Source organism: Quercus lobata, chromosome 10, assembly GCF_001633185.2.
Source record: "Quercus lobata isolate SW786 chromosome 10, ValleyOak3.0 Primary Assembly, whole genome shotgun sequence".
NCBI classification, from domain to species: Eukaryota; Viridiplantae; Streptophyta; class Magnoliopsida; order Fagales; family Fagaceae; genus Quercus; species Quercus lobata.
This window is the reverse complement of record NC_044913.1, coordinates 46146724-46162986: the sequence shown is the minus strand read 5'-3', so window position 1 is coordinate 46162986 and position 16263 is coordinate 46146724. Positions and strand designations below refer to the sequence as shown.

The window sequence follows — 16263 nt, the reverse complement described above, 5'->3', positions numbered from 1 at the left end:
GGTTAGATCTAAAGGGTACTTAGAAGCTAGATTAAAATATATTGCTAAGTTATTGACTAACGGAGTGATTCTCCAAAAAAAAAAAAAAAAAAAAAAAAAAAAATTGATATGTGAGTGACACTTTGAAAAAGTGAAATTCTTAAAAAAAATGTACATAAAAGTTAAAAACTAGCCAAATAAGTTGGACACAAAATAATTCATCAAAAAGGTTTTTATTTTTTATTTATTTATTTTTTTTCGTAATATAGGGTGTGTTTGGAATCTTTGGATAGAATTTATTTTACTGAAACTGAAAACTGAAAACACTGTAGCAAAATAATTTTTAAATGTGTAAATAGTACTGTAGGACTTATTTTTAATGAAAAAGTTGATAAAAAGTGAAGTTTGTGGGTCCATGAACAGTACATCTGTGCACTGTTCATGGAAGAAAAGTCAACATAAGCTGCTAAAAGAAAAAAAAAAGGAGAAAACGTAGGAGAAGAAAACGCAGCCGTGAATAAGTTGGATCCAAACATGCACATAATTCGCAAAAAGCTATATTTGGCAATGTCAAGACTCAAGGGACAAAAATTCACAAAAAATTATATAAGTAAATCACTTGCAAAAACCTATGTTTTGCAATATAATTGGCAGAAAGCTATATAACTAAATAACTATATTTCACAAAAAGCTAATATATAATAATAAATTAATAACTAAATAACTTGCTAAAGGATTTAGTAATATAAATTTTTTTTGGGTTAAAATATATAATTTTCAAAAAGCTAATATTTAGCAATGTCAAGACTCAAAAAAAAAAAAGAAAAAAGAAAAAAGAAAAAAAAAAAAGACAAAAATTGAAACTACGTTGAACTTATACACCTTTTTTGATTTTTACCTGAATTTGAAACTTGTTGGTTCATTCTTCTCAAGTCTCAATCCCACTTCCACACACACACTCTCTCTCACAGACTCACAGTCCCACCTTAGCTTAAACCCTGGCCTGAACCCAAAACCCCCATTTCAAAAACATTCCACCTCTAATCTAATCAATTCTTCAAAGAAAGAATATGAGCAAAAGAGTGATAAAGACTCTTCTCTTTCACTCACTCCCTTCTTTCTCTTCCTCTCTTTCTCTCAACTCCAACCCCAAATCTTCATCCATTATCTCCCGCCAAAATCTCCTCTCCGTCATTTCCAGATTCGTCTCCACCTATTCCCCCGACAATCTCGACGGCCTAATCGATCCGGACGACCCCTTTTCGCTTGATAATTCGCGGGTCAAACCCGTTTCAGCCGAAGATTTTGCCTTTCTGCAGGACTCTTCCATGGATTCCAATGCTGTTAGTGGGTCTTCTGGTGGAAAACTCGACTCCGGTAAGTGTTCAAATGATGCTGCTTTGATAGTTAATGCAATTCATAGTAATGGTGATGTGTTTGGTGACAAAACCGACAAGTTTCTTAGGCAGTTTAGGGACAGATTGAATGAGACTTTAGTGGTTGAGGTGTTGAGTCTTGTGCAAAATCCTGAATTGGCTGTCAAGTTTTTCATTTGGGCGGGGCGGCAAATTGGGTATAGTCACACTGGAGTTGTGTATGATGCGTTGTTAGAGAGATTGGGGTGTGATAGTAATGAGAGAATACCGGAACAATTTTTAGGAGAGATTAAGGATGATGATAAGGAAGTGCTTGGGAAGTTGCTAAATTTTTTGATTCAAAAGTGTTGCCGAAATGGGTTATGGAATTTAGCATTGGAGGAGCTTGGGAGGCTTAAGGATTTTGGGTACAAGCCCACGAGATGGACGTATAATGCATTGGTTCAAGTGTTTCTTAAAGCCGATCGGTTTGACACAGCTTATTTGGTTCATAGGGAGATGTCGAGTTCAGGGTTTAGTATGGATGAGTTTACCTTAGGTTGTTTTGCACAATCTCTCTGCAAAGCGGGGAGGTGGAGAGAAGCTCTCTCGCTGTTTGAGAAGGAAGAAATTGTACCCAACACAGTTCTTTATACAAAGATGATATCTGGGTTGTGTGAAGCTTCTCTTTTTGAGGAAGCTATGGATTTCTTGAACAGAATGCGGACTAGTTCTTGTATTCCTAATGTTGTGACATATAGGACTTTGCTTTGTGGGTGTTTGAGGAAAAGACAGCTTGGTAGGTGTAAGAGAATTCTTAGTATGATGATCACAGAAGGTTGTTATCCTAGTCCTAAGATTTTTAATTCTCTTGTTCATGCCTTTTGCAGATCAGGAGATTATTCTTATGCCTATAAGTTGCTTAAGAAAATGGTCAAATGCAGTTGCCAGCCAGGTTATGTGGTTTACAATATCTTGATTGGTAGTATATGCGGCAATGAAGAATTACCTAGCTCAGATGTTTTGGAGCTGGCTGAGAAAGCTTATGGTGAGATGCTTGATGCAGGGGTTGTATTGAATAAGGTCAATGTCAGCAATTTTGCTCGATGTCTTTGTGGTGCTGGAAAATTTGAGAGGGCATATACTGTTATTCGTGAAATGATGAGTAAGGGATTCATACCTGATAGTAGTACCTATGCTAAAGTGATTGGCTTTTTGTGTAATGCCTCCAAGGTAGAAAAGGCCTTTTTATTGTTTGAAGAAATGAAAGGGAATGGTATTGTTCCTGATGTTTATACATATACAATTTTAATTGATAGCTTCTGTAAATCTGGTCTTATTAAACAGGCTCGCAACTGGTTTGATGAAATGGTAAGGGATGGTTGTGCCCCTAATGTGGTGACATATACTGCTCTTATACATGCCTACCTTAAAGCTAGGAAAATTTCCAATGCAAATGATCTGTTTGAGATTATGTGTTCTGAAGGTTGCATTCCTAATGTTATAACATATACGGCTTTGATTGATGGCCACTGTAAAGCTGGGGAGATTGAAAAAGCATGCCAAATATATGCAAGAATGAGAGGTAATGTGGAAATTTCTGATGTAGATATGTATTTTAGAATTGATGATGGCAATTCCGAAGAGCCAAATGTGTTTACATATGGAGCATTGGTTGATGGTTTGTGCAAAGCTCACAAGGTCAAAGAGGCCCGTAACTTGTTGGATGCTATGTCAGTGGAAGGCTGTGAGCCAAACCATATTGTGTATGATGCTCTTATAGATGGATTCTGCAAGGCTGGGAAGCTAGATGATGCACAAGAGGTGTTTGCTAAGATGTCAGAGCATGGATATAGTCCTAATGTCTATACTTACAGCTCTTTGATTGACAGGTTGTTTAAGGATAAAAGACTGGATCTTGCTTTGAAAGTCTTGTCCAAAATGCTAGAAAATTCTTGTGCACCAAATGTTGTCATATACACAGAGATGATTGATGGCCTCTGTAAAGTTGGAAAGACAGATGAAGCCTATAAGCTTATGCTAATGATGGAAGAAAAGGGGTGTTATCCAAATGTTGTGACTTATACTGCAATGATAGATGGCTTTGGGAAAGTGGGTAAAGTCAAAAAATGTCTTGAGCTCTTGAGAGAAATGGGCTCAAAGGGTTGTGCTCCAAATTTTGTCACCTACAGGGTTCTTATAAATCACTGTTGTGCCACTGGCCTTCTGGATGAGGCTCATAAACTCTTGGATGAAATGAAACAGACATATTGGCCAAGGCATATATCAAGCTACCATAAGGTCATTGAAGGTTTCAACCGAGAGTTTATTATCTCACTCGGGCTTTTAGATGAGATCAGTGAGAATGATTCTGTTCCTATTGTTCCAGTATACCGAATACTGTTTGATAGTTTTATTAAGGCTGGGAGATTAGAATCAGCTCTGGAGCTGCATGAAGAGATTCCGTCATTTTTCCCTTTAAAAGCTGCCAGCAAGAATATGTATACTTCTTTGATTGAGAGCCTCTCCCGTGCAGGTAAAGTCGTTAAGGCTTTTGAGCTGTACACAGATATGGTAAGGATGGGTGGTGTTGCAGAGCTGAGCACATTTGTTCACCTTATTAAAGGGCTCATCAATATTAACAAGTGGGAAGAGGCACTTCAACTGTCAGATAGCATATGTCAGATGGTCAGTCTCTCTCTATCTACATTTTCTTTGCTCAAGCTTTGGTATACATTATGGAAACAAATCATGTTTTTGCCTATTGAAGTTGTCAGTTCTCAAAATTTTGTCAAATATATATATATAGTCTATCCATTTGGTTGTGAAATTGGTTTCTACTTAAAATTTGCAAGATATGAGAAAAAATTGCTCCAAGTTAAAATAAATCTGAGTCTTTAGAATAATTATGGGTTCATGAATCTGCACCCTTTAGGAGAATATCTGTTTGCCATCTTTTGTGTTGTGGGCTAATGATATCTAACTACGTTGAATTGAATGATGAAAGCTGGTTTTCTTGCTGTACTGGAGACTAGCTGTCTGTCATTGCATCTTCTTAGTTATGTACTTATTTTGGTTTGAGTATTTAGCCAAAAAAAAAAAAAAAGGATATCTAGGTTTGAAAATATCCCTGACTAAATTCAATAATGAAAGTTTATATGTTGGTTCTTTAATATCCTGCATGTTTTGGGTCTGTAAATGGAAAAACTGGGTTTAGCATGTAAAGGTTACTAGGTCAGAGTGACACTTAATAGAATTTTTGGCATAAATGCAAATAGATGTAAGGAGACCACTGTTTTCTTCTTTATTTATCCTCCACTTTTTTTTCCAACTGATTGTAGTCTAAGAAGAATGAAAAACTGCTTGGGAAGTATTAATTAGGAGACTTTTGGATATTTATAATATTGTAGTAGGATAAGCTACTTCAGGAAAGCTAAAACCACTTTGGTTGAGGGGGCATCTAGCTGTATATATTATACGCATTAATATTGTGGCACTGGTGGAAGGTCTCACTTGAGTTTTACCATTGCCCACACATTAATGATTCTCTTTCAAGTAAAATCACATATTAGTAGGTGGCACTGAAAGAGAGACATTGAAAACTATTTTGTTGTTTAAGTGATAAATTGTGCTTGCTTTGTGAAAAGACAAAAGAAGCTGTTACTTCGGAAACAGTGTTGCTGAAAATTTTAGTTGTCCCTTGTATTGTGGTGAAACCTGTTTAAGAATAAATAGGTGTCTAGTTACTTGTCTAATAATTTCTTCTTCTTTTTATCATTATTTATTTCTCCTTTCTTTGAGCAGGATATCCATTGGCTTCAACAAGAAGATACATCTTCCAGAAATTAGGCTTTTGAGCATATCTATATTTTTTTCTCAAGGTTGATGTGATAGCATAATGGTGTATGTTAAAGTTTTGGTTCAGATAATGACTACATTGGTGGAAACTCTTGATGCACACATGAAATTCCTAGGAGGTGATAGCTATTGCATAATTTGCATCGCAATGAAATGAGTATAAAAAAAATATGGACATCTTCGATTGACTGTTTGAAGCAACTAGAAGCTGAAATAAAGCTTGAGGGAAATATTTTGCCTTTCAATTATTCATTCTCATAAAGTTGGTGAGCTCTCTTTAACTTCTTAACAAAAACCAATTGAAAAAACTTCTTAAAAAAAAGAGAGGTCCTATTTATCCTTATTTGCGTTTATTTTGTGCACCATTGCTTACAGCTAATGCGGCCTATTGGGTATGATGCGAGTCAATGTTGCTAAAACTGATTTACTTCTTCAGTCTCTTAAAGTTGGTGAGCTCTCTTTAACTTCTTAACAAAAACCAATCGAAACAAGATTCTTAGCAAAGAAAAAATGTCTTCTTTATCCTTATTTGCATTTACATTGTGCATTGTTGCTTACAGCTGACGTGGCTTATTGGGTATGATGCGAGTCAGTGTTACTAAAACTGATTTACTTCTGCAATACCCTCCATTGAATTTGTCAAGGTCAGTTTATTCATTAGTATTCTTCTGTGACCTAGACGGTAGTGACTATGTATATCTTGTTCTTTCATCATTCAATGTAAATAAATCCACCATTCTTGTTGCTAGCTTTTAGTAAAATCATATCATTCATGATGCAGCTGTGTTGTATACAGCTAAAGTTTGTTATTGAATGCAATGCATGATGTGTTATTAGAACCAATTTTTTGCTGCAGATAGCCTTCGATTGTGATAAGGACTTCTGAGGTGTTGGTTCTATCTTCTTTCTTGTGCAGCTTTGACACTGATGATGACAATACATGCATAGACACTGACAAACACACCTACAAATTATCACACTTTCCCCCCACTCTTGCCTGGGAATGTAGTCACATGAATTTGAATTTAATTGACTGTTTGGTCTCATTGATGATTGGAAATACTTTCTTTCCCACAAAAGGCCTATTTCAATATAGATCACAACATGGATCTAATCAATTTTAATTTATGGAGTAATGTCAGCAAGATCTGTATTATTTCACTGGAGATTCTAATGACATGTCACATGATGCAAATTTGTATTGCATGTGAATGAAATTTTTATATAGAACAGATTGGTGCTTTTGCCATGTACATATTCTCTTAAACATTGTCGTTACACTTCAACAACGTCTATAGAGACAGTTGCATGATCCATAGAAAGTGACCCAATTTAAAATTTTTATAAACATGGCACTGTGGAGTCGAAAGGTGAAATCCTTTCTAAAGTTCGTTGAATGCAATGGCATTGTTGTCAAATATGAATTCACATAAGAAATCTATGTGAATTCATTCTTGTAACATCTCCATGTTTTACAGAAACTAACAATTTGCATGATGGGTGCTGGAGGTTGGTGTTACTCACTTTTAGTTCGTTTGTGCTGTTTTATACAAAGGAAAATCACATTTTTTCAGATTACATCTCCAAATTGAGGAGGCTGTCTTCCAGCCACCTCTCATAGACCTTGCACAAGTGGGAGCGATGTGCCTTGGGTATGAAATTTGTTTATCTACAGAAAATTTCTTTTTTATTGTCCCATATATGTCTTTTTTATGAGAAACTTCATATAGTTCATAACCAACAAAACTTATTTATATGTCCTTTCTTGGAGAAACTTCTTATAGTTCATAACCTACAAAACTTAATAAATAAATAAAAAAGGGTGGGGGGTGCAATTTGTTTGGAGAATGGAATCTTGAGGCCCAAACACAAGTCCTCCTTCCAAGATATAATGATTATACATACCAATGGTGGAGATCCATGCTAACTCGGCTATCTGAAACCCTCTAGACTGATCTATAGACAATAATTGGTAAGATGCTATATAAAAAATAAACTTCTAACAATAATTTATGTAAGCTTCTTCTCTTTAGAGAAATAAAAGTTGAGGGCTGAGGTCCTCAAGAATGAATCTCAGATAGAATTTCCCAAGTGTTTTTCATTGTCTTTTCTTTTTGTTACATGATTCATGACTGTAAAATTGCAGGCATTGGAGTGGCAGTAAGAAGCTCAACAAACTTGTTTGCTTCACTTTCGAATGGGGTACTTTGCCTCAAGTACAAATTTCCCTTTTTTGTCGCCTTAGGTGTTTATTTATAGCTGGGACACTTTGAGCAGGGTATTGGATGTGGGACACTATCATCTGGTGCTTCTTTTTACAAAAATCAGGTACCATGTACTTTAGTTTTTCCCCCCCTCCTATCTTACCAAGAGCTTTATTTATAATTTAACATTAAGGAAATTATTTTCTTACAAGCAACTTCTATAACTCTAGATCTTTATTATTTATAATATCATAAGTGGCCTCACTCTTTTTTTTTCCCCTTTCTTTTTTTCTCTCCTACAACTCAAAATCTTCATGTGCTGATGAAATTTATAGAGGGCTTTATATTAAAAATAATATTGAATTCATTTATTATAAATACTCAACTCCAAATGCAATTTTGAAAATTTTCTTTATTAGAAAAAAAGGTAAACAGCTAATTTCATGCTCATCGAGGGAGTGCCAAGACACACAATAACTTTTTTTAGCTAAAATGACAGGTTGGGTTGGGTTGACATGTGGGTGAAACATGTTGGTCCCTATTTTTCGAAATAAAAATCCCCCTTTTATTTGGTTTTCCCTTGATCAAATAGATCACAGATACAAAAATACTGTTGATCTCAATTCTCAAATTGACCAAAAAAAAATCTCAAATAACCACTTCTGGTCTCTCTATTCCTTCACCTTCATAAGTTCGTCTTTTATTGTTGGGTAAATTATACCAACCTCCCTTGTGGTCTCACAAAATAACACACCTCCCTCAAGGTTTCTATAAATGCAATAAATCCAAATGCCCTCTCATAGTACTACTTCCTTCATAGAATTTTTCATTTTTTTAAAAAAAGATTCACTCTTGTTCACAAACCTTAAGGGGGCAGAGTGTTATTTATAATAACAAAGGGAGTGGAGTGCCATTTCCTCCCTAGTTTTGGCAGGAATATTTTTTGAAATAGAATATTTTTTTAGGAAAGCCAGGCATGCACTTATCTGTCACATTTATACAAACCTCAAAGGGGTACCATTAACACATGCCTTTGGTAGAAGTATAATTTCGATAAATCTCAAGATAGGTTGGTCGTTGTTGTAATCTGTGTTCTTTCTCCCTCTGTCTCTACTCTTACTCAACCAAACCTCTAGCCACACTACAATATGCCAATCTCCCTCCATCTCTAGTTTCAATTCCACTTTTTCAATTGTTCATTTAGTTGTCGATGACCATGCTGTTGGATTTTGTATAAAATTAATTTTATGTATATTCAAGAAATGGTTGTATGATATCATGTAATGTTTCATTTCTTTATGATGGTTGTATCATGATTACATATTACTAGATTGAAATTCTAAGTTAGTAATTTTAGAACATTTATTTTGCATGGTGTCAAAGATTTAATGTTTGGAAAAGTGGAGGGGGGGGGGTGTGGGGGAGGAAGTCAAGAGTTGAAATGAAAAGAAGGAAAAGGAAATGAGAGTACCTTTCATTCAAAGTGTTTGGTTTGCAAAGGAGAAAGGAAAGGAAAAAAATCCTCATGCTCTAGTACAGATTCTCTCTTTGTCCTATTTCCTTCCAATTTGGGAGGAAAGGAAAATGTTGGCCCTATGGAGAACTTTGCATTTTCCTTTACCTCGTTCTATTTCTCCTAACAAATAAAGGATTTTTCTTTTCCTTCCTTTGCCATCCATTGCTTTCTCTCCAGCTTTCGTTGAGATGGAAATCGAATACATGATGAAGAAAATGAGGATTGCCTATGTAGTTCAAGGGTTTTGTTTTTTCTAATGCGAAAAAGAAGAGGAAGCAAGTTATAATGGATTGAGCTGACACACTAAAGACAAGGGGTGGCAATTCGTGTTCATGGGTCGGGTTTGTGTTATGTCGAGTTATGAGTATTCGGCTATATGTGTTGACCCGAACCCGGCCTGTTTACTAAATGTGTCGAGAATCCTTGACCCAAACACGACCTGTTTATTAAACAGGTCAACCCGACTTTACATATTTAACTCGTTTAATTAACAAATCATGTAAAGGTCAGTACAAATGACCCGTTTTATAATCTATTTAATTAATAGGTCATACTTAACCTATATAATCTTTACCAATTCCTATTTATATAAAATTAAATTACAATTACAACTATAAATATAATAATAAACATATAAAACAACCATAAATTAAGTAATAATATCAAAATAACTAATAATTTTACTAGTTAAATGGCTCAGGCGGGTTTGTATGCTGAACACGAATACGACCCGTTTATTAAACGGGTTAGTTGTGTCAACCCAAATATGACTCGTATCCATTTAACTTCAACCCATGACCTGTTTATAAATGGGTTAGTCGTGTTGGGTTCACGGGTCGTGTCAGATTTTTTCACCCCTACTAAAGACCAAATAAGTCGAACTCCAACTTGCCCAACTCTATTTGTTACAAGAATTTCACATTAGAAACTGGCAAATTGGATATCATGGTTTTTTCTTCATTAGAAACTAACTTGTAATCTTTGTGTAATTATAAATATTATAGTTAAATAACCAAATCATATTTGTAATGAGGGATTTTATATTATTTTAATAGGATAAAAATGTTGGGCTTTGAAAGTTTAATGGTGTGCATTGAAAAGATAATAAATAGTTTAGTTTTATTAATTGCATCTGTCAAGATGTAGATATTGTCGACTGCCACTTTCAAAGTTTGCGTAAAAATAAGGTATTGTTGACTGCCACTTACAAAGTTTGCGTAAAAAGCTCTCCCGTGTTAATTTCAGAACATGCGCGCGACAATCATAACAAGGAAGTCCCCACCAAGTTGCAATACCGGTGCCAAGTGGTGCAAGCGAGACCTCACTTCCCAAAAAAAGGGTAAAGTTTTACTAGTAATTATCCCCTATACCAAATCAAAGAAAAAAAAAGGGTTATATCTAGCCGTGGAATATTGTTCATTGTAAACGTTCCCAAGAGGACTTACGCTGTTGATCGATTCTTCTTATGCCCTTACAGTCTTGCACTCATATTTACATAGAAAAATTGGACACGTTAGTTTGACTGAAAAGTATCGAGAAACAAATGGTTGAATGTTTCAAAAAAACCATGGACTTCCTTTTGTTCAAAGTCTTTACTTAGCCCACTAGTTCACCCCTCTCTAAAAGTTTAAATAATAAGTTTCTTAACCCAAGTCTTGCCTTAAACACATGGCAATGGTTTCTTCAAGACTTGTCTTCCTCTTTTCCATTTGCATACTGATTTCTCAAGCCATTGCTCAGCCAGACTTCCGATACTCTTACTGCTTAGACAAGGGTAACTACACAAGCAACAGTACCTACAATACAAACCTCAGTCAAGTCCTCTCCTCCCTCTCCTCCAACACAGAAATTGACTATGGGTTCTACAATTTTTCTTATGGCAAAAGCCCTGACAAAGTATATTCACTTGGACTTCGTAGAGGAGATGCCAAGCCAGATATTTGCCGTAGTTGCCTCAATAGCGCTACAAATCTTCTCCCTCTGCTTTGTCCCAATCAGAAGGAAGCGATAGGAGGGTATGACGAGTGCATGTTACGCTACTCATTCCGCGACATATTTAACATCAAGGAAACTAGTCCTTCTTTCTATTTGTGGAACCCAAATAACGTATCAGGCAATTATGATCAGTTCAGTCAGGACCTGATGACCTTGTTGGATAGCAAAAGAGTTCAAGCTGCTGCAGGTGGTTCTCTTCGTTAGTTTGCGGCGGGAAATGCAACAGCACCAAACAATCAAACACTATATTCAGTTGTGCAGTGCACACCTGATTTGTCCGATCGAGATTGCAGTGATTGCTTGGCTGGGGCTATGGGAGAAATACCAAATTGTTGTGATGGGAAGCAAGGTGGGAGAGTTATCAGACCCATCTGTAATTTAAGGTTTAAGGTCGGTCTCTTCTATGACACCACAGCTGATAATGCATCATCACCATCACTGTCTCCACCACCGCCTCCAGTACCATCAGTATCTCCTCCAGCATCAAACAACACCCCTGCTGCAAAAGGTACCAATGCCATTAAGCTTAAAATGTAATCCATTTGGATGCAACCTTTTGGTGAATACTTATTTGCTTTGCTGAATGTTGATTAAAGAAAAAAAAAAGACTTTAAGAAGCTGTATAGAAGCAAATAAGTTCTGTTAGAATTATAGTTAAATGATTAAACATACAATTTCCTAATAACTTTTAAGCTTTTGAGACAATTGATCATTTAATCAGGTCAAAAGCTGACAACTTTTTATGAAGGAGTCCTTATTACTTTCCTTATAAGTTCACAAGTTTCGAAACTAATTTTAATTTTATTACTCTATCCATGTATCCATTTGAATCTTTTAACATACATCTGTCAGATTTTTTTATGTAAACATATTTCTGGTTTTGCAGGAAAGGAGAGTAACAAATCTCAAACAGTCATCATAGTTGTACCCATTATTTCTTTTGTGGTACTAATTATAATCTCCTCCTGCATCTAATTAAGAGTCAGGAAACCAAGGGAGAAACCACAAAGTAAGTAAAATAATTCGTTTATTTCTTTTTGTTATCCCAAAATTTGAATTATTGCAACGATAATAACAAAAAATGTCAGAAATTATGTGCTTGGTTACGTAGATGTGCTTCCTAAAGTTCTCAGGTATGTGTGATATTTGTGGGAGTAAAAAATTCCACCTATATTATGAGCCTATGAGGACAAATTTCCCAGCAAGTATTAACGTAAAACACGACATACTTTGGGGATTATTTATTTATTTTTTATTTTTCATAAAATGATACTTAGCTACTACAAATTAAAAATAATCAACGTGTTCCGTCAATAAATTGACTTGCACTAAAGCAAACAAAAAGTTATTGTATACTAATAGACATGAGTTTCCTATCTAGAAGATTTTGATAAATAATTAGTTTTTAGAGGTCATTGCTGTTGCATGAACGTATTTTAAATTGTGTTGTTTTAAATAATGCACTAACGTCTTGTTCAAGCAAATCTGTGGATGAGATTAGAAGTGGGGAATCTTTTCAGTTAGGCTTTGGTACTATTAAAGTTGCAACAAATGACTTTTCTGATGCAAATAAGCTTGGACAAGGTGGATTTGGTGTTGTTTACAAGGTAAATCTAACATTATCAATAACCTTAAAAAGGATAATTTAATGGGCAGGACCAGCCTCATGATTGAATTAGGATATTGATTCAAACACTTTCCCCCCACCCCCACCCCAAATTGGAAAAGTTTGTAGTCATGATGCACATGTTAAGTCTAAGGGTTAAATATGTTCTAATCTTACACGGTTTTAGGGTAAACTCTCTGATGGACAAGTTATTGTTGTGAAAAGGCTTTCAAAAAATTCTGGTCAAGGAGATCTTGAATTTAAGAATGAAGTTTCGTTAGTGGCCAAGCTTCAACACCGACATTTAGTTAGACTCCTAGGATTTTGCTTGGAAGGAATTGAAAGGCTTCTAATTTATGAGTTTGTGCCCAATGGAAGTCTTGATAACTTCATTTTTGGTATGATTTTACTTCTACCTTTATTTCAAAATTATATTCATTGTAATTTATTTTGATTACATGTCTTTTATGGATATATTTCCTTCACAATTTAGTCCAATATAATATATTTGATTGACTATGCAGATCCAATCATGTGTGTACTACTAGATTGGGCAAGACGCTACAAAATCATAGGAGGCATTGCACGAGGTCTTCTCTACCTTCATGAAGATTCTCGACTTCGTATTATTCATCAGGATCTTAAAGCTAGCAATATCCTATTAGATTTTGAAATGAATCCAAAAATTTCAGATTTTGGTATGGCAAGATTGTTTGAACTTGATCAAAGCGAAGGCAATACAAGTAGAATTGTGGGGACCTAGTAAGTATCAAACTTTTTTTTTTTAACAATCTAGTCTCTTACATAGGTATACTTTAAGTTTACATTGTACCAAAAGAAACAATATGAAAGGCTAATAGTATTTTTGAAAATAATTGTGAATGTGCAGTGGATATATGTCTCCAGAATATGCAATGCATGAACAATTCTCAATAAAGTCTGATGTCTTTAGTTTTGGTGTGCTAGTATTAGTGATAATAAGTGGACGAAAGAATAGCTCCTTCCGAAATGGAGAGAATATTGAGGACCTTCTAAGCTATGTAAGTATTTTTATTTTTGGGTCTAATGGCACATACACCCCTTAAGTATGGAGTGGTAGGTCGGACTAACGATTTGCATGTCATAACATCTCCATGTTTTACAAAAACTAACAATTTGCATGATGGGTGCTGGAGGTTGGTGTTACTCACTTTTAGTTCGTTTGTGCTGTTTTATACAAAGGAAAATCACATTTTTTCAGATCACATCTCCAAATTTGGGGAGGCTGTCTTCCAGCCACCTCTCATAGACCTTGCACAAGTGGGAGCGATGTGCCTTGGGTATGAAATTTGTTTATCTACAGAAAATTTCTTTTTTATTGTCCCATATATATCTTTTTTATGAGAAACTTCCTATAGTTCATAACCAACAAAACTTATTTATGTCATTTTTTGGAGAAACTTTTTATAGTTCATAACCTACAAAACTTAATAAATAAATAAAAAAGGGTGGGGGGTGCAATTTGGTTGGAGAATGGAATCTTGAGGCCCAAACACAAGTCCTCCTTCCAAAATATAATGATTATACATACCAATGATGGAGATCCATGCTAACTCGGCTATCTGAAACCCTCTAGACTGATCTATAGACAATAACTGGTAAGTTGCTATATAAAAAATAGACTTCCAACAATAATTTATCTAAGTTTCCTCTCTTTAGAGAAATAAAGTTGAGGGCTGAGGTCCTCAAGAATAAATCTCAAATAGAATTTCCCAAGTGTTTTTCATTGTATTTTCTTTTTGTTACATGATTTCTTGATTGTAAAACTGCAGGCATTGGAGTGGCAGTAAGAAGCTCAACAAACTTGTTTGCTTCACTTTCGAATGGGGTACTTTGCCTCAAGTACAAGTTTCTGTTTTTTGTTGCCTCAGGCCTCAGGCATTTATTTATAGTTGGGACACTTTGACCAGGGTATTGCATGCGGGACACTATCATCTGGTGCTTCTTTTTACGAAAATTAGGTACCGTATACTTTAGTTTTCCCCCCTCCTATCTTACCAAAAGCATTATTTATAATTTATCATTAAGGAAATTATTTTCTTACAAGCAACTTCTATAACTCTAAATCTTTATTATTTATAATATCATAAGGGACCTCACTCTTTTTTTTCCCCTTTCGTTTTTTCTCTCCTATAACTCAAAAATTTTCATGTGCTGATGAAATTTATATAGAGGGCTTTATATTAAAAATAATATTGAATTCATTTATTATAAATCCTCAACTAAAATGCAATTTTGAAAATTTTCATTTTGAAAAAAAGGTAAATAGGTAATTTCATGCTCATTGAGAGAGTGCCAAGACACTCAATAACTTTTTTTAGCTAAAATGATAGGTTGGGTTGGGTTGACATGTGGGTTATACATGTTGGTCCCTATTTTTCGAAATAAAAATCTCCCTTTTATTTTGTTTTCCCTCAATCAAATAGATCACAGATACAAAAATACTGTCGATCTCAGTTCTCAAATTGACCCAAAAAAATCTCAAATAACCTCCTTTGGTCTCTCTCTATTCCTTCACCTTCATAAGTTTGTCTTTTATTGTTGGGTAAATTATACCAACCTCCCTTGTGGTTTCACAAAATAACACTCCTCCCTCAAGTTTTCTATAAATGCAATGAATCCAAATGCCCTCCCATAGTGCTACCTCCTTCATAGAATTTTTCATTTAGGAAAAAAGATTCACTCATGTTTATAAATCTTAAGGGGCAGAGTGTTATGTATAATAACCAAAGGAGTGGAGTGTCATTTCCTCTAGAATTTTGGCAGGAATATTTTTTGAAATAGAATATTTCTTTAGGAAAACCAGGCATGCACTTATCTGTCACATTTATATAAAGCTCAAGGGGAAGTATCATTAATACATACATTTGGAAGAAGTATAATTTCGATAAATCTCAAGATAGGTTGGCAGTTGGTGTAATCTATCCTTTGTTTTTTCTCCCTCTGCCTCTCCTCTTACTCAACCAAACCTCCAGCCAGACTACGATATGCCAATCTCCCTCCATCTCTAGTTTCAATTCCACATTTTCAATCGTTCATTCAGTTGTCGATGACCATGTTGTTGGATTTTGTATAAAATTAATTTGATGTATATTCAAGATATGGTTGTATGATATCATATAATGTTTCATTTCTTTATGATAGTTTGTAGCCTTTTTTCATGATTACATATTACTAGATTGAATTTCTGAGTTAGTAATTTTAGAACATTTATTTTGCATGGGGTTAAAGATTTAATGTTTGGAAAAATGGAGGGGGGGAAGAAAAAAAAAGTCAAGAGTTGAAATGAAAAGAAAGAAAATGAAATGAGAGTACCTTGCATTCAAAGTGTTGGTTTGCAAGGGAGAAAGGAAAGGGAAAAAAAAATCCTCATGCTCTAGTACAGATTCTCTTTTCTCTCTATTTCCTTCCAATTTGGGAGGAAAGGAAAATGTTGGCTCGATGGAGAACTCTGCATTTTCCTTTCCCTCGTTCCATTTCTCTCCAAACAAATAAAGGATTTTTCTTTTCCTTCCTACCGTAGCAATCCCTTGCTTTCGCTCCAGCTTCCCTTCAACCAAACACATATATCTTGAACATTTTTCTTCCCATAGTGTTCATTAATCCTTATATAGAATATGGAGTAGTTCAGGAACTTGCAAAACCTTTTTTTTAGAGAGATGGAAATCGAATACGTGATGAAGAAAATGAGGGTTGCCTATGTAGTTCAAG

At 35.0% G+C, this 16263-nt stretch overlaps 3 protein-coding genes across 4 annotated transcripts; all 3 read left to right on the top strand.

Moving 5' to 3' along the window:
* Positions 1-908: 908 nt before the first annotated feature.
* On the top strand, positions 909-12798 carry LOC115963763 (pentatricopeptide repeat-containing protein At1g06710, mitochondrial-like). 2 transcript variants are annotated; one of them, XM_031082911.1, is made up of 10 exons: positions 909-4022; positions 5139-5458; positions 5568-5641; positions 5753-5836; positions 6049-6079; positions 6671-6844; positions 7339-7520; positions 10158-11415; positions 11794-11916; positions 12739-12798. In XM_031082911.1, the coding sequence occupies exons 1-2, from the start codon at positions 1050-1052 to the stop codon at positions 5181-5183; spliced, it is 3018 nt and encodes a 1005-aa protein (XP_030938771.1). In that variant the 5' UTR covers positions 909-1049; the 3' UTR covers positions 5184-5458; positions 5568-5641; positions 5753-5836; positions 6049-6079; positions 6671-6844; positions 7339-7520; positions 10158-11415; positions 11794-11916; positions 12739-12798. The 2 variants fall into 2 exon arrangements, with proteins under 2 accessions (XP_030938771.1, XP_030938772.1); XM_031082912.1 differs by lacking the exons at positions 6671-6844; positions 7339-7520; positions 10158-11415; positions 11794-11916; positions 12739-12798 and having other exon boundaries at positions 6049-6257.
* Positions 10581-11111, top strand: LOC115964839 (cysteine-rich receptor-like protein kinase 29). The gene has a single exon (XM_031084076.1). The coding sequence runs from the start codon at positions 10581-10583 to the stop codon at positions 11109-11111; it is 531 nt and encodes a 176-aa protein (XP_030939936.1).
* Positions 11220-14604, top strand: LOC115964838 (cysteine-rich receptor-like protein kinase 10). The gene is made up of 8 exons (XM_031084075.1): positions 11220-11415; positions 11794-11852; positions 12317-12514; positions 12701-12911; positions 13038-13275; positions 13403-13553; positions 13735-13832; positions 14325-14604. The coding sequence occupies exons 1-8, from the start codon at positions 11220-11222 to the stop codon at positions 14527-14529; spliced, it is 1356 nt and encodes a 451-aa protein (XP_030939935.1). The 3' UTR covers positions 14530-14604.
* The last annotated feature ends 1659 nt before the right edge of the window (positions 14605-16263 follow it).

Coding starts and splice junctions, on each gene's coding strand:
- LOC115963763 (XM_031082911.1), top strand. CDS start 1,050: ATGAGCAAAAGAGTGATAAAGACTCTTCTCTTTCACTCACTCCCTTCT. Junction 4,023..5,138: donor CAGATAGCATATGTCAGATG/GTCAGTCTCTCT, acceptor TTCTTTGAGCAG/GATATCCATTGGCTTCAACA.
- LOC115964839 (XM_031084076.1), top strand. CDS start 10,581: ATGGCAATGGTTTCTTCAAGACTTGTCTTCCTCTTTTCCATTTGCATA.
- LOC115964838 (XM_031084075.1), top strand. CDS start 11,220: ATGGGAGAAATACCAAATTGTTGTGATGGGAAGCAAGGTGGGAGAGTT. Junction 11,853..12,316: donor TACCCATTATTTCTTTTGTG/GTACTAATTATA, acceptor ATTAGTTTTTAG/AGGTCATTGCTGTTGCATGA. Junction 12,515..12,700: donor GATTTGGTGTTGTTTACAAG/GTAAATCTAACA, acceptor ACACGGTTTTAG/GGTAAACTCTCTGATGGACA.